The following is a 24,744-nucleotide window of genomic DNA, read 5'->3' as shown; positions in this document are numbered from 1 at the left end:
AGTGTCTAAAACACACTGGGTCTGTGTGTCTTAGATGCATTAAAAATAGATGTATTTTTAATGCATGTATTTGAATCCATTAAAAATACATTCGAATACAGACCAGTATACATTATGCATGATTATCCATAGGAAAAGCTTCGTGTAATGCATTTAATCTAGACATTTGGTGGATGCTGTGTTTGGTGCATATACAACCTGTACACATTTAAGGATTGCATACATGCAATTCTGAGAAACATTTTGTTGTTTCCTGCTTCAAATATTATTATCGGTTGAGGAATTTCCCACTGATTCATTTCTAAAAATGTGTGTAACCAATATCCATTACAAAAAAAAAACTACATATGATTTTGGCAGAAGTTGCGTTTCCCACTAAGATGGTTAAAAAAAAAAAACATTTTCAAGGGTAATTTAAAGTATAGAATATAAGTTTATCAAATTGTATTGACATCTGTAGAGAATAGAATAATACATATCAGGTTTGACCTGTCTGTGTCAGAATATGAACTAATATGAAGTAAACTTCAGAGTCCTTAAAATCCATGGATTTACCACCTGAAGATGGTAGATAATTGTTTTGCTCAGTCCGTTGTGCCCAATAAAAGCACTATGAAAATTCAGAGCCACTTCTAATTTCTTCACATTCAGCAATAACACAAAATAGGAATAAATATCAATTTGTAATATGCTTTTTTACATAAAGGACATAGTTTTTGCTAAAATTGACAGCTGCAAACAGAAAACAAGTGAAAAAGTAGCCAATGTACAGGAAAATATTAATAATAAAAAAACCTCTAACCTGGCATTAGAATACTTTTATTTATATATTTTTAACGTTGTGGCCTCTTTGTGCTGATTAACATACATAGTGGTAGATCAAAACCTTTCTACAGTTCAGTAAAAGGTACTTTTAAAAGTGGAAGAGAAAATTTAAATGCATCACTCCTATAATAGCAATCTTATTTATTTTATGCATGACAAATACAGTATTATTTATAGTATTCAGTGTCATTTATGAGCAAATTAATAGGGTTTAAAATTGTGGTTACTTAACTGACTCACAAGATAACAGGAAGACATTTGCGAGCCTGAACACCTTCAGGTCCACAAACATAAATTAAATAAATTAAACAGGCTGAGAGCAACTTAAACAATATCCAATGCCAAAATTGTATCTGCTGAATAATTTATAGCACAATTTACAGTTATTGTTTTTGTTATTTTGATATATGGAAAAGATCTCACTTGCTGCTAACAGCCACTTCCAAGCAGCAGATCGTAAAAATTTGTAAGATTTCTAAATGCATTTTTTCCTCTCTCCTCCTTATTTATCTCTCTGATTACTTTTGAAAGCACGTGAAATATATTCCAACCACTCAGAAATCTACTTCAAAATTAGATATTCTATAATATTTACAGGAAGACCGAAACCGCCTCAGCCAATTAGATTAAAGCTTCGCCTAAAGCGGATTGGTCTCTTTTAAGCCCTACAGCTTTCCGTACCAAAATAGCAATGGCCTCCGCGGAGGACGTAAACGTCCGAATTTGCGGACAAGAAATAATAAAATACGACCTGGAGATAAAAGCTCTGACTCAGGTAAACGCTCAGTGTTTGTTTGTGGTGATTTTCATCTGATACTGGGAGAAGTTGACATTAAACGCACGCAGGTGGTCCTAAATGTTGGCCATTGAAGTTAGCTTAGCATCAGTTAGTTGGAATAATTGGAATAATTTCGATCATATTTGTTGTTTTGTTTAAATAAGAATCATTTTCTGTGCCGCTTTTTTCGTCCACATAAAATTAGCAATTTTTTTTTCAAATTTTATTCGAGTGATTATTTGATTTTTCGCGAAAGGTTTCTGACAACTTTTAAAGCAACATCTGTCTCCCAATGACAAATACCTGGAACCGACCAACACTTTTTAGTTTAAAATTTTAAATAATAAAGGAAATATCTGAAAAGACCAGCGAATAACGCGCAAAAAATCACGGTGAGGTGAAGAATGTCTTCCAACAACAAATACTGGGGACTTATTGTAATTAATAATCAAAATACAAGTGGAAAGATAAAAAAAAACTGGTGAGAAATGATAAAAATGGTTTGATTCAATACCAATAACTATTGTCCTGTTCATTAATGTGAAAGAATTATAAATAATCTTCAACATTCTTTTTCTGTGTTTAGAATATTGCATGGATTATAAGTGCAATGATTCCCAGCATTAAATACTTTGTGGAGCTCGAGTTTTAGATTTAAACTTCTAGACTTCTTTTATGTATTTTCCAGGCACATATTTCTATTTTACACAACAATCAAGTAACTATGTTGAGGCACAGCCAAATGGTTGCCACTGAAGATTAATGGATTTCTTAAACATGCATAAAGAAATCAAAACAACATAATAACACGCCAGGTATGTGTTAAAAGAATGAACATGACTGTAACACGATTTTGAATAATAAAAAGGTCCATGTTGAGCTTGAAATCACTGCCCCCTTTTGAAAGTTATATATCAAAAAATGTTGGTTGGCTTAAGATTTATGGTAGCCAGAATTTGTGACAGACTATAATTTTGTCATTCTGCTCACAAAAAACATTTTAAACTTCACATGTGTAATTTAACCTTTCTGCTTTCACAGGTTGTTATTTTTGCACCTTTATGTTTTTCTGTATCTGCAGGACATCATTAATTGTCCTGGACCTCATTCTGCTCTCACAGAGCTCAACTCTCGGGTCAAAGACAAATTCAATAAGCTGCGGCTCAGGATACAGGTCAGGTCTTTACCCCACATAAAACTGTGTTAGAACTTCTTACTTTAGAAATGGAAATATGTCAAGGGAAGCCATGTTTGTGCTGCTGTCAGGATCTGGAGCAGATGGCTCAGGAGCAAGACACAGAGTCCACCAGACTGTCCATCCTCACGGAGACGGAGAGCCAGCGACGCCAAATGCTGAGGTGTCTGGACACAAACACATGAATGTTTAACTCTATCAGTAATTCTTATTGCATATAATTCACTTTTAATGACAAAATAATATATAATTACAGCTCTGGAAAAACCGTAAGAGACTTCATTGTTATTCCACTAAATATGGATTTCTCTTCTTGAGTTAAAACATTAGTGTTGTTGTTTCTAAATGAATATGAACTTGTTTTCTTTGCATTATTTTTATTTTGAGGTCTGAAGGCACTGCATTGTATTAGTTACTTTGACCATTTCTCATTTTCTGCAAATAAATACTAAAATTTTGCTTGGAATTTCGAGACATGTTGTCAGTAGTTCATAGAATGAAAGAAAAAAACATGCACCAATAAAAAGTAAAATTAGAGAAACTGATTATTTAAGTGGTCTCTTAATTTTTTCCAGAGTTGTATATGTAATTGTTGTAAATGGTAGCTCTAAGCTTTGAGAGGCAAAACAATCAGTTGAATGAAATATTTGGCTTTTAAACTTAGTTGTTCATTGTATCCATCCATCTGTCCATCCGGTTTTTGCAGTTTTCATGTTACCTACCTGACCGTTGTAGATAATTACAGTAAATTCAAATTAAAAGAATTCGCAGGAACTGTTCAAGGTAAATAAATCTGAGACACCACTTACAGTATTCTAAGTTGGTTCTGACATTTTTGTGGGTTCCAGCAACCAGACAGCATGGCGGAAAGCCAACCTGGCCTGTAAACTCGCCATAGACAACATGGAGAAAGACGAGCTTCTGCACGGAGGAGAAAGCCCGAGCACCAGGCAGAGGTCAGTAAAGTTCTGCTGGGGCTTTCGAAGTGCTAAACCAGGTCGCTGAGCATTTTATTGTTAATTGAAGCTCTTTCAACAAAACGTTCAAAGATCTCTAATCACACTGTGGATGCCTTTCCTCCTTAGCAATGTGTTAAACACATGCCTGAATGCTTCAGAGCATCAAGCTGCTAAAACTCCTGCTTTATAGAGGTGTGTTTGACTAGCAGCTGGTGCCTATGCTCTAAAATTGTTTTCAAAGTTTCACTTTTTAAAGTTTCTGTTCAGGCTTGTTCCTTTTACTAGACACTGAGGTGCGCAATGCTTTATTTTCAGATCTAGTAGATCTCCATTAATTGCTCATTGTTAAAGCTATAAACAACAGTGTGTGCTATTAGGATTTAATTGAATACAATGGACCAACACATCGAACATCCTGAGTCCAGTATGTTCTGGAACCATTTTTGCTGCCTTTGAATTTACAAGCCTCTTCTGGTATGTCTCTTAAATGCCTTTTCTTTTATGCGAATAGCTCAGTCAGACTATAAAAAGCACCTGAGCTTTAAATCTTGTTTCAGGTTCTCAGGTGAATTTTAAGTCTGAACATAAATGTGTTTCGACTGAAACCATTACATTCTATCTGTGTATATGTGTGTGTTTACGGTTGGTTCTTACTAGGAATGAAACAATTAGTCAGATTAATTGGTATAAATTAATTATTGAAGTTTTCAACTAATTTTGTAATCGGTTAATTGTTAAATGAGAATACAGACAAAAAAAAAAGGCATTTAGAACTTTGCAATTTAAAAATGTGAAATTTTTTCATGTAAAATAAAAATAATTTAAAATATAGTTAAGAGATGAGCTATATTACATGTTGCAGATGGAGAATTAAAAATTCTCCATCTTTTTATGTTAAGAAAGGCAGAAAGGGATGAGCTATTTTTTTAGCTGCAGCTGCTCTTTTTTGATCACTTGCTACAAATGATCAAGTGTTCACTAAAGTAATGCTACATTACTGCATTATAGGCATTATTTTCTCATTTGAAAACAAATTAAATTATTTTTATTCTTAAAATCTATTTCTAATGTTGTATGATATAAAAAAATCTGCATAATGTTCTTTTTCTATCCAATTAATCATCGGAATAATTGTTGGTTGCAGCTCTATTTCTAACAGGTTTTTTCTTTGGTTTTCCTTCAATTAGCTCCTGCATTCTCACAGCATGATGAAAATGCAGCATCACCACTTTTCACAGTGGGGTTGGTGGAAAATCAGCATTTCTACTCCACACTTCTTTATTTTCCCAGAAAATGTGCTGTTAGTCATTTGTAGCCTGGAATATAGACCAAAAACCCACCTGTTAAGAAATGCATTTACTTTATTATACACAATAACATATATGATAGGTATTACTTTGGTGATGTAATCATCAAATTGTTGACTCTTGTTTCCTTTATACAAAGGAAACAACTTTGTTTCCTTATACAAAGGAAACAACTGTCAACTTTATAAAATTGTAATTTTGTGTTTCTATTCTGTAAAGCACCTTGAACAGCCTTGATGCTGAAATGTGTTATACAAATAAAACTTGATTGATTGATTGATTCCTTGCTGTGGCCTGTGTGTATCTTTATGTCAGGAAAGTGACCAAAGAAAGTTTAGTGGAAAGCAGCAGCAACATCACAGAGAGTCTGATGTCCATCAGCAGGATGATGTCGGAGCAGGTGAAGCAGAGCGAGGACACCATTGGCACTCTGGGTAAAGAAGCATTTTTTAAAAATTCTCCATCTTTTTATGAATTTGTGTGTTGTCCAGTTTATCGATCACTAATCCCTCTCCTCTTTCATCGTTATGGCAGCCACCTCCTCTAAAACAGTGCAGGAAGCCAACGAGGAGTTCAAAAACATGACGGGAACCATCCACCTGGGGAGGAAACTGATCCTGAAGTACAACCGCAGGGAGCTCACAGACAAGCTGCTCATCTTCCTGGCTTTAGCGCTTTTCTTTGCCACTGTCCTCTACATCCTTAAGAAACGCCTCATCCCCTTCATTTGATGAGCCGGCTCGGTCTGCATCTGCCTCGTGACGAGCTCCCTGCCAGGATTGTAAGACGAAGAACAGCAGAGCAATGAACCACGTGGAGCAGAAACTACCCGGTTAGAGAAGAAGGAATATAAGATTAGTTTACAAAAATCAGCTGTGAACGTGAGGACTGCACATTGCCTGCAGTAAGTCCAGTATGTTTGGACTTACTGGAGTAACTGTTGGGACATTTAGACGTTCTTCTAATTAGATAGAATTAGCAAAAAAGCAAAAATTTGGTTCACATCTGCAACAGAATGTAATAACTTCAGTTTGTTCCTGAATGTTTTCATGTTTTCTGGTTAACTGGTCCAAAGGTGAATGTTAACTCCACACGATGTGCCTTTCTTCCTTCATTTTAATTATACAAAAAAAATAATGTTTTGACATTATTTTACATCACAGAAAAGTCTTGTGAAAGGAGCTTCAGGAACAAACATGCAGGTTTTCCAACGTGTCGTGATTTCTTAATCTTACGCCGAAACATGTTGTACAGATGTTTTTGCTCATTTACGTTTCTATTTTTCAACATCTATGCAGGAGGAATTAAAAAGACATGGAAGCAAAGTGCTACAATGTTTAAACTTTTTTTTATTTTAAAGAGAAATTACATGTTGCAGCTCATACAAATTTCGTCAGCATTGTTGTTACGGTGTGTAAGTAGTAATGTTTTTATAATAGAGAATCTATAGATGGTGCAATAAATGGAAATGTTTTACAAGCTCAAAAAAGTTAAAATGCTATTAACAGACTGCCAGTAATTATAAGAGTAATTTACTTGTAATGCCAATAAAGGCTTTTCTACTGATTTATGTTGAAGGGTCAAAATAAGTCTTGAGAAAAACAAGATGGGAGATTCAGGTGACATTTTCTGTCATAAACAAATGATTGAATGAGGAAAATCTAAAATCTTCCTGTGATATGACTAAGACCAACTGTATGCTTATTTGGGTTCGATTACCAATAAAATGACAAATTACAGCTTAAAACGTTTCTTAATTTGTGCTTTCAGGTATTTTTACACAATAAATTACACATGCATGCACTTTGGTGAACGTCCGCCTATACTTATTTATATTTATGTAAATTACAGTCAAAGCAAACACTGTTGCAATCTCAAAAACAAGAACTGTTATGCATTACACGGGAAAAGATAACCTGTGCTGAAATCTGGTTTTTAAACCAATTAAAGAAAAATATTCACTTATTAAGTTAAGGTCTGCTTTTTATTTTTTTTCAAAAATGTTTTCTATTTAAACTATTAAAGTTGTGCTTAAAACTAAGCACAACTTAGTTTTAAGTTGGGATTTGTAATTTTTACAAAGTGCATCACCGTTTGCTGACTTTAAAAGCACCGTTCTGACAGGATTCCTCTTAGATGTTAACGTTTTGAGTTGCAATAACAAGCAAAACACTTTTACATCCCTGAACACTTCAGCACCACCAGTTTGGACAAGTCAGAAACAAAAATAGGCATAATTACTTCAGGATGCTGGACTTTCTTGGCATCTTCTGATGCATTTAGAGCCATCTGCTTTGTGACTATAAATAAAGAAAATGACCTGAGAAAAACAGTTGTATAAAATAGATTGTGTAACTTCAGATGTCTAAGATTATTTTGAGTTTAAGGTAGGTTATTGAAGCTTATTCTTGAACTACATGCATGATGCACAACATGACAATCCTCATAAAAACCTAAACAGAGTAAAAATGTAATTCTGTCTCAAAGCCATCAGACACACATGAGCTGAACGTGTTAAGAGCGATTCCCTCTGATGAAATGTAATATTGATGTGAGGTAGATTAATGGCTTTTCATCCTGTATATGTTCAGAGAAAATATTAATCTCCACAAAACAAAAACACCCATACACTAAGTATTGCTCCTTTTGCATTCACTGGCAACACTACACAGAAAACTCATCTAAATCTACATCTTTTACTTATTCTACCGGTAATATAAGTGCTTAATGTTTGTTAACCCTGTGTGCACCTTGTATAAATCTTGATATAAGAAAGTTCAGGATGCTAAGAGATCAGATTGGGTAGCATTGTCTGTCAACCAATCAGGGGTCACATCCTCTAGTTCGATCTCTCTGGTTGGCTGCTGCAGGGGATCAGCGTGGCTAACAGGTCCAGGGATGGAGGGTGCTGGACTGGTGGGAAGCCCTGGAGCATCTGACGGACTGAGGGGGCAGATGTTGTTGAAGGTGCTGCAGAGTGCCCCCCAGTGTTGCTCACATTGCCCCCGAAGTCGCTGCCCGACCCAGGACCTGATCTTGTCTCCACACTTCAGCAGGAAGTTCATCAGCTCAACGTACGGCCTGTTGGGATTTTATTCACAGAGAAAACGCTCAACGACTATCCTTCCTCCATAATGCTTTTAAAAGAAAAAAAAATCCAACAGAATAAAACAGCAGGAAATTGTTTTTGGGAGTAATTTTCTGTAACACTTTATATGAAGGGGTGTGCATAAGACTGGCATAAAATATGTCATGAACATGAAGGAGTCTTCATAAATGCTTTTAGCTGTTGTCATGAAGTGACACGTGGTAAATAATGACAAAGGATTAACAAAATTATTCCAACTCCTTTTAAAATGATGAAGTGTTTTTCATTCTCAAAAAAGCTGTAATGAATAAGCATGACTTTCTCACCCTGCAGGAAACATGAGTTGGAACTGGACCAGGTTCCCCATGGTGTCCAGGTGATCCTGCACAGCCAGGCAGAGATTGTGTTTGGAGTAGCACTCTCTCTGGAGCGAGAACACCATCTCTTTCACCGCAGAGCAACGCCGGCTCACGCAGCTGAAACGCTGCCGCAGTCCCAACGCGACGCATCGAAGTGCGTCCTTCACGTACGACTTACCCTGGAGGAGACAAACATGAGATGATAGGTAGAAAAATTAAGGACATTTGTGTTCTTTCAGTTGTAACAAAACGTCTTGGCATTATTTTTTTATGCTGTTTATTCCACCTCAAATGGTGCCACATATGTTTGTTGCACCCAGAGTCAGTGACCAATCCAACCACACTGGAAGACTTAACGCAAATACTGGATGAAGAATTTGATACCATCCCTTAGTAATGTGTAACCAGCATGAGAAAGAAATACCACGTGGTTGTATACATGCAGCACCAAATCTGCAGAAATTTGCAAAGAAAAATGGAGAGTAATTTGAGTGTCAAGATGGGCAAGTTCTGAAAACATTTATAAATGCAAATATTTTTTTGCAGCACAAATATTTGGCACCACTTTCATTTGATTTGAAGAATCTAGGGGCCCAATTTCACTGAGGTTCATTTTCTTATCTCCCAGACCTGATTCTACGTAGTTTCAGGAGAAATTAATCATTTGTGTAAAACCCTGCTTGCTTCATGCACAATGACCGGGTGTTTTCATGAGAGACATAAAAACAACAGCTGTTTATGTGTAATTTAATCGGATCGTGGACTTGAATAAAATTTAAAAACAACACATAGATGATATACAGAAATGCTGTCTTTTTCTTCCCCAGAAATCTCTTCTAGCTGTTGTTTTGAATAAGTATGAAAGACACGCAGAACATCATCTACTGCTCCTCATCACTCTGAGGACAAGAAGAACTTGCTTCCCTTTCTTGTAGATTTCTATTCTAGTAAGGTGGACATACTGTTCCTTCTCCCATTTCAGATGCCCTCTCAGATCGTTCTGTAACCAGTGCTACCATTCACAGCCATACCCGGCTCTTTATACAACAAACATTCCTAACAAATGACCTTAACGACTGATGGGATTAAATGAAATAAAAACGTGTGTCCAGATCTGCTTTCTCTAACTCCTGCCTGAAGTTGAACTTAATTTCAGTCCTTCTGTGAGTGGAGGGCTGCGACGTCGAGCAGATCATTCTCATGTATGTGTCTGAGAGCGTGACATGAGCTCAGTCAGATCCCCACCTGGGAGTTGTAGCGTCCTGCGTTGTGCAGCAGAGTGAGGCATATATGGTGGAGGCCCTGGATCTCACAGGAGTTATTGCTGAAACACTGAAACATCCCACAGCCGACATCCCCTGAACTCACCAAGCAGCTCTGGATTTCAGCTTAGGCAGAGGGAAAAGACACAGTGAGATCAGCACGACAACAGAGAGCTAAAGTCAATCGGCAAGGGCAGGTACACAACAAGTCCTGCAGTACGTGATGTGCTGCAGGAACTTGTCAAGAGCTAATTTGGACATTTTGAGCAGTTGGTTGGAGCAGAATGGGTGAAGAAAGAAGAGAAATGAAAGGGGCTGCCAAGAAATCAGATGTCAGGAATTTGATTTCTTGGCAATATATAAAAATACAGAAGCTTTCAAAAGCATTTGTACCCTTGAATTTTGCTATATTTGTTACATTGCACCACAAACATAAATATACATCTGTAGTTTTATGTTTGTGCCATTCTCTTTCCATTTCCGGATGATGGACTGAACGGCGCTCTTTGAGATGTTCAAGGCTTGGGAAATATTCTTTTAGCCTGAATCTGGTTTAAACTTCTCCATAACTGCTTTAAACTTGTCTGGCGTATTCCTAGGACTTCATGATGCTGTTTGCTCTCCAATATTGTCATAACTTCTGAGGTGTCACCGAGCAGCTGGATTTGAACCGAGATGAGATTAGATTACACACAGCTGGACTCTATTTAGTCATTAGCAATCATCAGGCAACTTCTGTCAGCAGATGGTTGCTCTCACAGAAAAGAGGGCTGAATAGTTTTGCCCATTGCACTTTTCAGTTTTTATGCATTTTTAATGTATACATTTCTTCCTACTTCACAGTTGTAAATAACATTAAATTCCAATTAAATATATTTACATTTATGACTGTAATGTAACAAAATATGAAAAAGTTCAAAAGGTATGAATACTTTGCAAGTTCCAAAAAGGGATATTTGTAATGCAATACTTAGTGAGTTAATATATGTCAAACCCAGTGCTTTCACACTCTGCATGCTAGTAATATATCTGGCAATTGAGATGGACTTCAACTTCCTTTGACGCCAACATCACAAATAGGTTTTAGAGACGGTGATGCTAACGTTCTCAGGGATACGTAGTGACAAAGTGAGTATAAAATTCTTAAATTCTAAATTTATAGTTGATTTCTTTGGGAACAATATGGATTTATTGGGTAGAGGACATATTAAGTCCACAATAGATAGTCCTGCTAATATGTAGGACTACCTATTACTGTGCTGTAATTTGCATTAGTGAAATATTTTTTTTTTCTTTTTTTAAATGCATAGGGCACCAAAACCAGCTGCAGCCCAAGGGCCCACATCCCTTTAAATCCAGCCCTGCCATTTTGGTACAAACTCCTTCCATTTTGAATCTACAAACAAACCACTCTACATTTTCATTGGTGGTGGAGAAAGACTCTCAAAAATCCTCAAAGTTTAATTAAACTGTACATCAAATTTAACAACATATAAGCTCAGATATCTGTCCTTAGATGTTTAAAGAGGTTTTGATAATACTTTGTTTTTCATTGTCATATTTTACATGGCAAACAACAAAATGTACACAAAGACAATAATTTGTTTCAGTACTACAGATAAATAAGTTATTTTCATATTTTTTGTTCTTATATTCAATGCTTAAACACAAGTACTTGTTAAAAAGACTTTTCTGTCTCTGTGTGGTTGAGGATTTAGTTCAAATGAACCCGGTTGTGGTGCGGAGGGAACGATCCGGGCAGGATGGAGTCACTGAAGCCCAGAGCTGAATATAAAGAGGCACAGCCAGTCTAAGGTTTCAGATCCCTGGCTGCTCACTGTTAATATTTAGCAGGTCACATCATTTTAAAGCAGGAGAAGCTATTATAATGAGCACATGGATCGGAGTGCACTTCATGTACATCTAGAAGCATTCACATGTTAGATCCAACGGTGAACGTTTTTACTAAAATAGAACTTTGCGGTGTGAACTCACCTGTGCTCTGCAGAGAGAGGCGCTTTTTGACTTGGCTCCCTTGTTTCTCCAGGATATGATCATGCAGCTCCATGGCCAGCAGATGATTACAGCCCAGCAGCAGAAACATCGCAGCAGACACAGTCACCATCATCTTTTATTGTTGTTATTATTATTATTTTCCCGATAGCTTTACCAGATTGTGTTTGTTTGCAGGAGTGTGGTCAGGTTGGTGCGGCAGAGAAACGCGGGTATATGAACCCGCAGCAGCGCCGCGCGTTCACTGGACTGAACTGAGCATACGTCTCCGCCAATCACAGCGCAGCATTGTGAACGCGCAGCACCGGAGAGTCGAGAGTTTATCAGTAAAGGAACCAGTGTGCAAAATGCATCCCATATAATTGTCTGTCACACTTTTAGACTGCTAAATGGATGATAATGACAAAAAGCAGAATAAAAACACATTAATGATTCCCGAAAAGTGAAATTCTTCTAACATCACGCACTGTGGGCATGCGTGAAGGTCAGACACTCAAAAGCACTTTGAGGGTTTACAGCTGCTCTCCATGCCGGAAGGATACGTGCACAAAGAAACGTAGGACGAGCAGAGAGGTAATGCTTGATGGGGTATGGCAGGCCGATTTGACATATCATCATAATACTTGATTGTCAAATGAGAAGTTAAATGACACAAATCTAAAATATAATTGTTAGAATATGATGTATAAATGAGATAAATGAGAGATAAATGAGATAAATCAGAAAATTAAAGATTAAGTTCAGGTTCAGATATGTTTTTATAACACTTCATGGCAAAACAAGATGTATCCCAAATATCAACAAATTATTTCTTCCTCTCATTCCAGAGACATTGCAGTTTTTATGAAAAATTAAAGCTGTTTAGTCAGAAACCTTTCACCATCTCCAGGCCCTCCTCTGTCACATCCCAGCAAGGCCTGCTGGAGGGAAGCTGGCTCCTGGGTCAGGATAGGGATGTATGGTTGGCCAGGTGCAGGATTTGCAAGAATAAAGAACATTCAAAAATAGTTTCAGATGAGAAGATAAAAGAGGGTGAGACTAATGAAATCAATTTGAAGCATTTACTCAGCCAACATCATGACCATTACACACAATTCAACCAACACCTAAAGCAGATTATCTGCTTTGTGCTGATGTTGATGCTTCACGAGAACTCCTGTGGTCCTTTGCTGCCGGCTATATTTTTCTTTAATAAACTCACAGCTGTGCGGGATAACGCTGTCTCATTCATGATTTATGAATGATCAGTGGGAGCTCAGAGATGGCTCGTTTTTGCAGCTTTCTGCCGAGGCAACAGCAGCGTAGCTATGGATAAAGATGGACATGAAGAGCCAACATTTTAAATCACTAAATTTATCTTTCATTCTTTCTGTACAAGAATAAGTTTGGTTTGGCTTTGGACACCATCTGGTCATCAGGAATAATTTTGAAGCAGCTCCCAGTCTCAGTCAATTCTTGCTTTTTTAAACCTATAACAAGTAAAACACATCAGTGATATCTGTTCAGTGTTAATATCTGATCTTACAGTAGTCAGCTTAAACTGACTCTATAATTCAGTGACTTGCAAAACAGGTGATAACAGAGCTCAGCAGATAGCTTGGTTAAGCTTAACCAGCCACTTATACTCTGTTTCAGCAGAAGTAGAAATAATTTAGACTTTTCTGTTCAATTTAATTAAATTGTACCATGTTACGCTATTTTGTTTTAAAATCCAGGGCTCAACTGACATGGCTTTTATTCTGAGTGCTATTGGTGCCACACAGGTCACGAATATTGCCAACAATAAACAGTCATTAATATAACAAGATATATATCTTCACCACAAAGCCCTTCTCTCCTAACTAAATGTGCGCTTGTCAGACAGAGACGGAGCGAAGGACGACAACCCCAGAACGACTCTTTCTTTCACATGTAGCTCACTGGAGAGGAGGCAACAAATACTGTATTTTTTCATGGATTTTTATGATCATTTTAGCCTAGGCCTTACTGAGTATTGCTTATTAGCATATAGCTTTTAATTCCTTCTTGGCATTTGGTTCAAGCTTTTACCAATGTTACCCTTCTGATTTGAAAATATCGATGGATTGTATATCAGGTTAAGCCTATGCAGGTGTTTGTCAGCTTGGAATACCATTGAAATTGTCTTTTTATTATTGGCAATCAAATGCCACTTTGATTGCCGTCGCACTTTATCACAACAAGCCCAGCACCAAAGTGCTAAAAGCAACCACACAAAACACTGATTGACATATTTCACTAAGGCACAGCACAAAACTCAAACCTGATTCAAATGATCAATTTTACCAAGAATCAAAGGCTAATGAGTAGAAGTGGGTCATAAGGAGTGTTTTTTTAATCTATACTTTGCAGATCTAATGAAAAAGATTCCAGAGATTAGTGCATCTAGTTTAGTACTCCATTCTTCCTATTAAGTGTCAGTGCTACCTTCTTGTAAACAGCATTTAGAAATGAACATTTGCTGCAACATACAGAAGGAATCGAGACCAACTCTGCAATCTGTAATCTCCCTCCCACACCATGTTTATTTGTCTGTTCTTTCTTTCTTTCTTTTTTTTTCTTTCTCTTTTTTTTCTTCCCTTATGTTAACTCAGGTTTTACAATCTTGCTTTTTGTTTTGTTTTTCCTTTTTCCAGCCATGGCATCTGATGTTTGGTTTACAGAAAGGGACTTATCACCAACTGCGAAACCCAAACAAATACCTCATCTTACTCTTCTGCTACTTCATCTTCACTAAATGTAGTCCAAGGACAAACATATGTGTGTATGTTTGTATCTGTGTGTTGCAGTGAGAGGTCAAGGTAACAGGACAGAGTGTGTTTATGTCTGTGTTCTTTCAGGGGCCCAGTTGGGAAAAAAACATTTCTTTGCTTGTTCCATCTCATTCCTCTTCAAAACAAAATCCCACAGCTTCGTTCAAACAACCTTTCAACGACCTCTCACTGAACACACACCGCTAAGTAGTATACGAATGCAGTGAGACTCTGCAAACAGTGCTCATGTGTGGCCTCCCTGTCCTCCCACATGCTGCTCCAGCTTCACTCTCCATTCGTTTGTGCAGATACTGAAGAGACTCACAAGTTTCTGCTCTGTCATGACGAATCTAAGGAGGAAGATTTGCAGTAACATTTTGCTGTATGGTCAAATGCAGAATTAAGCATACTTAGTATTTTAGCTGATAAGGTTTCAAAACATGATGATTTAACAGTTTTGATATCACATAAAGAAAAATCATAACATCAGCAATACCATTAGCATGATATATATCTAAGTATTTATGGTCATTGAACTTTTTAACATTTTCTCATGTCAAAACTTCAATATATTTTATGGCACTTTTATGAGATAGACTGACATGAAGCAGCTCATAATTATAAAATGGAGAATTGGTTTTCAGAAATTTTACAAAAGCATTTTTTAAAATTAGTTGTAGCTTTACTCTATTACCCTCAAATAAAATCCAGTGGAGCCGATTGTCTTCTGAAGTCACCTGACAATGGCACTCGAGTGTAACTTAATATTACTATAAATATATAGCTTTAAATATCTAAATAAGCATTTTTCAATAAATTTTCTAAAAGTGGAATGATTATGCCATAACTCCAAACCTACCCAGATAAGAAGAGATATAAATAATCCATGAAGCACCAAAGGATAACTTGGTTATCTCACAACCCAAGTTAAAGCTCATAACATTGACATGTAAGGTCATAACATATCACTAAAATCAAGAAAATCTTCATTTTTAAGAGCAGTCTTCATCTAACAACCCCATGTTTATCAAAGAATTAAAAATATAATTCTTAAATACATTCACATAGCATGGCCAAATTGAAGTAAAATCAACATGGTTCTTCATTTCCTATTTTGCATTTTTTTTTTTATCCCATTATATTTCCATATTATATTCATCTGACCACTAGCTGGAAATCTGCATGAAGCAAACACTGAATGGATTTAAATATAAACGGAGATTGTGTATGTCACTGCATATTTATGCTGGTGAAATCTGGAGAATTGATTTGGCAGCATATTATCCACGATTACCAACCTTTGAGGGTCTCTATGACCTAATATAAAACAAAGAACAATATCGCCACCTAGTGTAAAACTTCATTATGTTCTAAGCCAGAAACGTAAATATTTAACAAAAGAATGGAGTGCATTTTTATTAACTTGTTTTTTTTCCTTCTCATGGATAATCAAATTTCAGCAGTTGCAGACGTTTAAAAGAAAGATGTTTAGGTTCTTATTTTACCTGTTACTCCAACAATCTGACACGTTTGGAGGTGGAACAATAAAATGCAGAGCCACATTTTCTCAGTACATTTTATCAATACTGCAAACTAAATACAAAGAGCAAAAGAAAGCACGAGGCACTGTAATGAAAAATGTTCACACTTGGATTAAGAAGGGAATTTCTGCATGACTTTGAAACAATTTTCGTCTTAATCTTTTTATTCTCATCATTCAAACAGCTAAACAATCACATTTTGTCAATGCTCCTACATAGATAGAAAATGCCTTAAAGCAGCAGAATGTAACTTTTACAAAAATGTTTTTCCATATTTGTTAAAATTGTCACCATGCATTGTCAGTTCAATAGGAGACAGATAATCTGTGAAAAGATCAACTCCCTCCCTGAGTTGTCTGAAGAAATGCACGACCCAAAAACAACCAAGCGCAAGAGAGTGATTAACAGCACTAAGACCCTCCTCCTAGCTCTGATTGGTTGTTCCTTATTTGGTGGTACAGCTAGTGCTAAGCAGTTAGTACTGGGAGCACTGGGAGAAGGCAGAAGAATTAGATTTTTTTCATATATTATCCGTCTTATACTGTTATGACATAATTTTAACAAATATGTAAAAACAATTTTTTTTTAATATAAAGGTTACATATTGCAGTGTTAACCTACAGTTTGAGTTGCTCAGAACTGGAAAAGCTATATATACACACACAGTCAAAGATTTGTGCAATTTCACAAAAAGATTGTACTAGAAAACGAAAACAAAAGGCAGAGCAGAAGCACTTGCATCCTTCAGCCTTTTTAGCTGCAGCTGTGTGTAGGCATAAAACCTTTTTATTAAACTCCTTATCCTTTAATGGCTCCATTCCGCAACTTTCAACGCAGTTTTACAGATTCACCATCCAGCAATGTCCAATATGTGCATCTTCAGCAAGAAAGGGAGATTTCTTAACTCCATTTCAAAACCGATGCTGTCCTTTCAATTTAAATCAGCTTGTAGAGAGCCTCTCAAGGGGTTTTGGGGCCAGAGACACCAGGGGCCTCCTGAGTTTCCGTTGGCTCACATGGCGCAGGATTCAGACTTGAGCTGCTCTCTTCTTTCCCGTCTAAGGAGAGGAATTCATGAACAGCGGTCTCTATTTGAGGCCTGAATGTGTGGTTCATCTTGGGATCCACGACCTGAGTTATTATTCTGTCCACGCCAGACTCCAGCATTCCTGATCTAAAAGAAAAAAGGAGAAATGATTTAGAGATAGTCAAACATGTTCAGATACATCCAATAGCGTCCTCTACAGATGTCCAGAGAAATAAGTTTATGATCTGAATCCATTGATATTCAGCTGAACCAGTCTGTTTTTGACCATAAAACAGAAAAATATTTTTTTTCCCTGCTCAGTGAACATAGCATGTTCCAGCCATTCAGTGTTGTGAAAAGTAAGGTAATAACTAGTTAAATTTACTCAAGTAACTTTTTAAAAATTACTTTTAGGAGTATTTTTAAGTTTTACTTGAGTAATGCTATTATGAAGTGTCGCTACTCTCACTTGAATAAACTGTCCAAACTTGAGAAGGTGAGACATTTCCTGAACAGACGAGGGATTTCTAAACTGTTTTTGTAATTTTCTATACGATTAGGAAGAGAAGCGAATCGTATGAACGTTCAATGCTGTGAACCGGATCTGTGCTCATTATTAAGCTAGCAAATAAACGAGTGTATTTTCTGTACAACTCACTGAACAACACTTTGCCTGAGTCCGTTCCTCATCTGGTTCTTGTTGATGGACGGGTTCCACTCCTGCGAGCTCAAGTGCGACGACACAAAGTTGTCAACTTTTTGCCGCAGGTTCTGGTAAGCGGGCTGAAAACGATTGCGGGTTAGATAATTCAGAATAGGGGCAAACAAGACCATTTAGAATTCAACTCATGTTTTATATTCACCAAAGTTATAACAAAGAATCTGTCTAAGCAGAGAGTCTCGATACCTTCGTGTCGACATCGGCTAAACAGTCCCGGCGAAATTCGTCAAAAAGCCCTCGGTTCTTCAGATGCTCCACAATCATAGCGATGAGCTGCGGATCTCCGGGAGGAAGGTTGGCTGGATCGACGTTAATATTACCGCTGTTCTCCGCCATTACCAGCCAGTTTTATTTACCTGTTAGCAAGCTAGCTGAACTGTCACCGCTCGGTTTACAGCGAAGTGTGCGCTCGATTAATATTTATCGCTGAGCCGCGGGTGGAGTCGTTGCACGTTTCGGGATCAGTTTGGAACAACAGGTTGGTGGAAGAATAGAAATCGAACGTGTATTAGCTTTTGGCACATGCGCAATTGGAATCTGACCTCGGAAATGTTTTATTCAAGCGTCGTCGCGCAATGAGTACAAACGCGACCTGGGAGGAAAAAATTAGATCGTTTGGCAATAAAAGATACATTTTACTCTTTTATCCTCATCGCACATAAAAAATTGAGTTATACAAGTAACAAGGTCTCATCGGGGGAATTTATTGTCTTGCTTTTTGTACCAACTGGAGTGAAGAGACCACTTGTTTTTAAAGGTAATCGTTAGCTAAGTAGGCTAACATGATCTGTGTTGATCATAGATAATGAAACATAAATAAGTAAATCATACCAATGCCAAGCAATGTATTACAAAGGTGTAAGAGAGAATTTGATAACGTAATGCTTTTACTTGCATTAAACTGCCATTTAGCTCAGGTAATTTGCAGGTGGCGTCTTGATTTAGTCGTTTATGTCTGTCATGCTGGCTTTTGATATGATATGAACAACTTCACTTTATACTCTTTTCCAACTAAACATAAATAATGTTTTCTAAAACGTCTGAATGTCCCACTTCACTTTTTTATGTCGTTTTAATCTTGCTTTTCCAATTATTTGAAGTCCTTTAAAAAACTAATATGAACTTCATGAAGGTGTGTCTGACATTCCCTCTGGCTTCAGATGAGCGGGGACTCTGGTGCCAACAAGGAGTTTATGGAGCAGCTGCGAATGCAGGAGCTGTACGGACAGAGAGACGTAGACGGCTCGGATCCGTACACCTACACTGATCCAGTGGACGGGACAGTGTATGACTGGGACCATGAAAAAAAAGCCTGGTTCCCAAAGGTACGACCTGCATTCACCTGTGTGTCAGCACTGAAAGATTGAGTTGAGTTTGACTTTATTGGACACAATAAAAAAAAATAAACTAAAAGTTATGTAAAAAAAAATGCAGCTAAAACAAAAGAACATTATATATTAAAATTATGTTTGATGCTGTTTTGCTGCATTCTATGTTTCAGTTCTCCTTTATTGACCTTTTTGTTGATTTTGTAATATAAAGTCAACTATCCCCAAAGTTTTACACATTATAATCCAAATGGGCATGGACTAGTATGAGATTTAGATCATTTTTGACAGCTTTTGTGTGGGTTTTACATTGACAGGACAATTTAAAACGTGTCTATGTTTAAAACAAACAAAAGTACTTCTATTGCACATTACTGCAAAAGGTACAGTATTATTGTCTAGGGCATTGTTTTGATTTTGAGACCTAGACTTAACATTCAGATTCTTCTGTATCAGTTTTTAGTTGTTAATGATGGACAATATACTTTTTTGCCTTTATGCTAATAAAATACTATCACCGTAAGGATAATTAGTACAATTATTTGTGCGGGTGAGACTGTAGTCAACTGCTTAAGTTACAGGCTGCTGGTTGCCTTCTAAAACTTAAAGCTAAAGTATTTATTTTGTATTTATCCTCCAGTATTTATTACAAATTCTGACATGGCAAGGGACACTAAAATCCACATGGCGGCATATGTGACTTCTCTGTCTGTCTGCTTTACAAGACATTTTTAACCACTGATTAATATGTTTTGTTGAATTGTTTTAACAGTAGTATTTCTTACTTCTTTATTTTTAGGTTAAAGAAATTATGTCATATTGTTCATTTTTGTTTGAATTTATTGTGAGATAGTAAAACTGTACTTAGGTGTTTTATCAGTGTAGGAATCTCATTCCAACCCATGTCAGCCTCATAATATCATAATATTTTCTCTATTGCAAACCATAAGAAATAAATCTACACCAAATGTGATAAAAGATGAAACATCTAAAAGTACTGAATGTTCATGTCTTCTGTGTTTTCTTTCATTTATTTCTCAAAATGTTACTTTGAGCATTTGAAATTCTCCACAAAACTTTTTGCTTCTGATTTCTTTGTTAGTGTTAAGCAGGTCTGGCTTGTTTCTTTAGATAACAGAGGATTTCATCGCAGCCTACCAGGCGAACTATGGCTTTACTGAGGAAGGAGATCCAGGTGCAAAGAACGTGGCACAGAGTGTTTCTGAGCCTGTGGCTCCTGAATCGAACAGCAAGCTGCCAGAAAAGGAGAAATCAGTCAATCCTGCCCCAAGCCCCGCCACAGAGCAGCAAGAGAGCTCTGCTAAAGAAGCCAAGCAGAAAGGGGAGAAAAGGAAACCAGAGCCAGGTACAGCCTGCTGTTGAGATATTATTAGAGATTCTGATTGTCTTCTGATTTTTAAAAGAACATTTTTCCCTATAATTGTAGGATGGTTTGATATTGAAGAGGACAAAAACACAAATGTCTACGTATCAGGTTGGTGCCTTCAAAGATAGAGCAGCTAACTCTGTTTACTTTGTCACTTTCATGCTCCTTCTTGTCTTCCTCCTCAGGTCTGCCTCTCGATATCAGCACTGATGAGTTTGTCGAGCTGATGTCGAAGTGCGGTATCGTGATGCGGGACCCCATCACCGAAGAGTACAAAGTGAAACTCTACAAGGACAAAGACGGGAACCTGAAAGGCGATGGCCTCTGCTGCTACCTTAAGGTTAGTCTGTCTTTCTGCTTGAATTACAATGACTTTACAAGTTCAGTGCACCTCTATCTATGCTTGTTCATGTGAAATAAAGCTCACCCTGTAGCACAATAAATTTCTCTGTGATGTTTATTATTCTTCACTCACAAAAATGTTTTTTTAACTGTGTTACAATCAATAAAAAGCAGAACATAAACTGCACAACTGGTTGATACATAAAAAATAGCTAATTGTTTATGGTTCACAGCTCAATCCAATTAATGTACAGTGATGTGTTGTGTTGGTCCTTTAAAAGCCAACTTTTTCCATTAATCTGTCTGCAGAAAGAGTCGGTGGCTCTGGCTGTGCGTCTGATCGATGAGTCAGAGGTCAGAGGTTATAAACTCCATGTGGAAGCAGCTCGCTTTGAGCTAAAGGGCCAGTATGATGCCAGCAAGAAGAAGAAGAAAAGCAAAGATTACAAAAAGAAGCTGCACCAGCAACAAAAGTAAATTCAATCATTCTCTTTATTAAGCTTCTTGCATGGAGACTCAGCATTTTGGCACTTTGTGTCAGTTCGGCTGTCATTACAGCATTTTTAACCCTAGAAAATTTAAATAGTATTTTAGCATATTATGTCTGTGCACATTTACTGTAAGCATTCTTGGATAAATCCAGGTGCAAGAGATTATCTTTGAAGGTAATACTAGGCAGATTTATGGCTGTGAGTGAAGCGTACTGCTTGTTTAGTTTGGTCCACATGAATAAAAATATATATTTTTGATATATAGTGTTCTCAAATTTGCTGTTTAAGCAAAATGCATAATAATAAGCAAAATAATACAGGAACCTGTGCTACATAGTGTTCCTATGAAATCTGGACAAGTCTGGAAGAAGCATAGAAAAATGATTTTCGTACAATATTCCTTATTCTAGTTTACTTATCTCAGTCATAATCTTAGTTTAGATCACAAGTTATGTTGGTTTAGAAACTTCAGAAATGTAGAAATAAGAAATGTTTAGAAACTTTATAGTTCACTGTGTTCCACAAATAATTCCCCCTTTTTCTTTCACATCCGGGGCAAATGGATGACTTAAGTTGTTGTTTGGTTCAAACAGACAGCTGGACTGGAGGCCAGAGAAGCAAGGAGAACTCAGGAAGAGGCATGAAAAAGTTGTCATCATCAGAAACATGTTTCATCCAAGTGACTTTGAGGTGCAGAAAATAAATACTTCCACACACACTCATGTTTATATTCCTTTGTACACAGTTTGAGTTTTTTGGAAAGCTGTCTGTGGTCTGTTTCAGGAAGACCCTCTGGTGCTGAATGAGTATCGTGAGGATCTACGGACAGAGTGTGAGAAGTTTGGTGAGGTCAAGAAGGTTATTCTGTTTGATGTGAGTTTCATCAATTGTTCAAAGCTTTGGGTTAATTCAGTCCTACAGAAAAAAAAGCAAAAACAGTGGTTATGGAGTGTTTTCACTGCAGAGACATCCGGACGGTGTTGCGTCAGTTGCGTTCAAGGAACCGGAGCAAGCCGATGCTTGTATTCTCTCATTTAACGGCCGCTGGTTTGGAGGACGGCAGCTGATTGCGCTGCTCTGGGACGGAACCACAGACTATCAGGTCAGATTTTACATTTTTCATCACCTTTACAATACGTTTTGGGTTAAAAGAAGAGGTTTTATCATAATTAAAATTTTTCGTATAAAATGCAATTTTCGTCATTTTCTTTTCTTTTGTCTTTTCAAATCATTGGATCTTGATCATGTTGTGTCTGCAGCAGTTTAAATATTTGACACCTGTGAGGTTTTTTCATGTTGACAGCAGTGCCTTGCAAAAAGTTGAATTTCTTCACAATTTGCCAAATTACAAATATACATTTTATTTGACATTTTACAATAGAACAATACAAAGTAATGCGTAGTTGTAAAGTGGTTTGCATTTGTATTGATCCCTCTTTACTCTGCTTCCTCCAAATAAAGCCCTTTGCAGCAAACTGTTTTAGTAGCTACCTCTTTGCACATCACTCAGTATCTTTCTGGGACATAGCAGCTGATCAGATTTGATGGATGCAGAATAATCTTGGAAGATAAACTGTTAGAGGCTGTGAAAGAGTTAAGAATGAGGAAGAGAGTCTTTTAAATATCCTTTTCATCCAATCTAATAAAAATTGTTGGCAAGACGCTGCAACCTGTCTGATGAATCTTTGTTATTCTTATAAAAAAGACAACTGAAAAAAAATCCCAGATGAATAGAAAAACACACCTTGAGGAGTGAGATAAACGTTTTGCTCTGATGGATTCGGTGTCGTGTTTATGCAGGTTGAAGAGACGTCGCGTGAGCGCGAGGAGCGGCTCAAAGGCTGGTCTACGTTCTTGGAGGGAGCAGATAAGGAAGCGCAGAAAAACAGCGGCAGCAAACCAGCAGAGAGCAACACAGAACCCAGCGAGTCCACCAGCGCCACAGAACCCCTGCAAACAGAACCGCAGTCCTCAGAGCAACAGGAGGAGCACGTGGACTCTACTGATAGCAGCCTGGCAGGAAGTGATAACGAGGACGCCTAGGCTCTGACGTCTTCATTTCCCAGGGAAACACTGAGGTAGTCCTGCTCTGAAGGCAAGAGTGGCAACGTTTGCTGCTGAAGAAACTCTGATATGGACAGTTTTAGCTGTTTTGTAATGTAGAAAAATAAAAAGAATATTTTTTCTGCCCTATTTTCATCATTTCTCTTTTCATTTAAATTTTATTGTGGTTCGTATGTATTTGTGTTCCTAAAATCAGTAACTAAAATCTCACACCAGCTTAACATCGCCCTTGTGTTTGCAGTAATGTGTGATGTGAGCAAAGAGAAAAACTGTGTTTGCGTACTTTCAGGACTTCCTGAAAAATCTCAAAAGAACATCACAGGAATTCATAATTATGCCAAAAACATGGTTCTCATTGTATCGCCCCCACTTACACAAGTGAAGATATAAAGAGGGACTGTTAGCTTGGTGAGGATTTATCACATACAGCACATCTGGCCTGAATTAAAGCTCTTAACACAAAGCACACATGTAAATAAATGCTTTGTTTGGTGTAAAACAGAAACAGATCTGTGTTTTTTTTTTAAATTGTATAGAAGAAATTTAAAATCAGCACTTTTACTGTTTTGAACGACTGCAAAGCTTCAGAAATGAACATCGATTATTTAAAATCACTGAATAACTACAACTTTTCTCTCTTTTTGAGGAGATTTAACCTGTAGATATTACATAAGGAGGAAGACAGAAGATCTAGAATATGTATGTTTATCTGTTTAATAAAGCAGACTTGTCAACTAAGTGATTAAAAGAATGCTGAGATGAAAAGGACAAAGGGTTGATTCATGCAATTAAACTATCAAAAACTTCTGCTTAAGTATCAGACAGCAGTTAAAAGCAACAAAACTAGCTCTAAATTCTCTACATGCAGGTAATTTTTTGTGGATTTTCTCATTTTAAGCCTGAATGCAACCCTGTGTTTAAAAATAAAGAAAAAGTTTTGGTTTTCTGTTCCTTTATGAATCAAATCTGTGTTACTCATGTTCTTGCAGGTCCTGAGTCGACTTATTAAAGAAAACCTGTCTCACCACTAGGGAGCACTGTAACTCTGTCATTTACAGTTTTTAAAACCATAAATACAGAAAACATTCCTCGTCTCATTTTATATAAAAAATAGGTTTTGATATTCTAAGTTAGAATCTACAGCTTAGAGATGGAAACAAATATTAAGAGGATGATAGTTTGATACTTTTAGTTTTTGAATTTAGCATGGTAGACATTCTGCATTAAGGCAAATAAAGGTTCTCTTTAAGACTTGTTTTGGGAGCTGATTGTATTTGCAGATATTA

At 37.0% G+C, this 24,744-nt stretch overlaps 3 protein-coding genes across 5 annotated transcripts; 2 read left to right on the top strand and 1 right to left on the bottom strand.

The window, feature by feature from the left end:
- The first annotated feature begins 1,487 nt into the window (after positions 1-1,487).
- On the top strand, positions 1,488-6,631 carry bnip1b (BCL2 interacting protein 1b). The gene is made up of 6 exons (XM_055051471.1): positions 1,488-1,600; positions 2,685-2,777; positions 2,870-2,961; positions 3,647-3,754; positions 5,380-5,498; positions 5,599-6,631. The coding sequence occupies exons 1-6, from the start codon at positions 1,517-1,519 to the stop codon at positions 5,793-5,795; spliced, it is 693 nt and encodes a 230-aa protein (XP_054907446.1). The 5' UTR covers positions 1,488-1,516; the 3' UTR covers positions 5,796-6,631.
- Positions 6,394-18,298, bottom strand: LOC129373382 (uncharacterized). Its single transcript, XM_055051262.1, has 7 exons — positions 18,033-18,298; positions 17,784-17,908; positions 17,062-17,272; positions 11,769-11,904; positions 9,757-9,899; positions 8,479-8,690; positions 6,394-8,145 (listed from the first exon to the last, which is right to left on the bottom strand). The coding sequence occupies exons 1-7, from the start codon at positions 18,180-18,182 to the stop codon at positions 7,842-7,844; spliced, it is 1,281 nt and encodes a 426-aa protein (XP_054907237.1). The 5' UTR covers positions 18,183-18,298; the 3' UTR covers positions 6,394-7,841.
- On the top strand, positions 17,794-23,963 carry htatsf1 (HIV-1 Tat specific factor 1). Of its 3 annotated transcripts, none has more exons than XM_055051469.1 (10): positions 17,794-17,899; positions 19,007-19,171; positions 20,306-20,540; positions 20,622-20,669; positions 20,747-20,901; positions 21,213-21,376; positions 21,988-22,084; positions 22,178-22,267; positions 22,359-22,496; positions 23,195-23,963. In XM_055051469.1, exons 2-10 carry the CDS (start codon positions 19,007-19,009, stop codon positions 23,435-23,437), a joined length of 1,335 nt encoding a protein of 444 aa, XP_054907444.1. In that variant the 5' UTR covers positions 17,794-17,899; the 3' UTR covers positions 23,438-23,963. The 3 variants fall into 3 exon arrangements, with proteins under 3 accessions (XP_054907444.1, XP_054907445.1, XP_054907443.1); XM_055051470.1 differs by lacking the exon at positions 17,794-17,899 and adding an exon at positions 18,241-18,324; XM_055051468.1 differs by lacking the exon at positions 17,794-17,899 and adding an exon at positions 18,397-18,603.
- Positions 23,964-24,744: the final 781 nt, after the last annotated feature.

The sequence above is a fragment of the Poeciliopsis prolifica genome, unplaced genomic scaffold (genome assembly GCF_027474105.1).
Source record: "Poeciliopsis prolifica strain line A6 unplaced genomic scaffold, Auburn_PproV2 SCAFFOLD033, whole genome shotgun sequence".
NCBI lineage: Eukaryota > Metazoa > Chordata > Actinopteri > Cyprinodontiformes > Poeciliidae > Poeciliopsis > Poeciliopsis prolifica.
The sequence above is the reverse complement of the archived record's forward strand: the minus strand, read 5'-3'. Positions and strand labels throughout refer to the sequence as shown.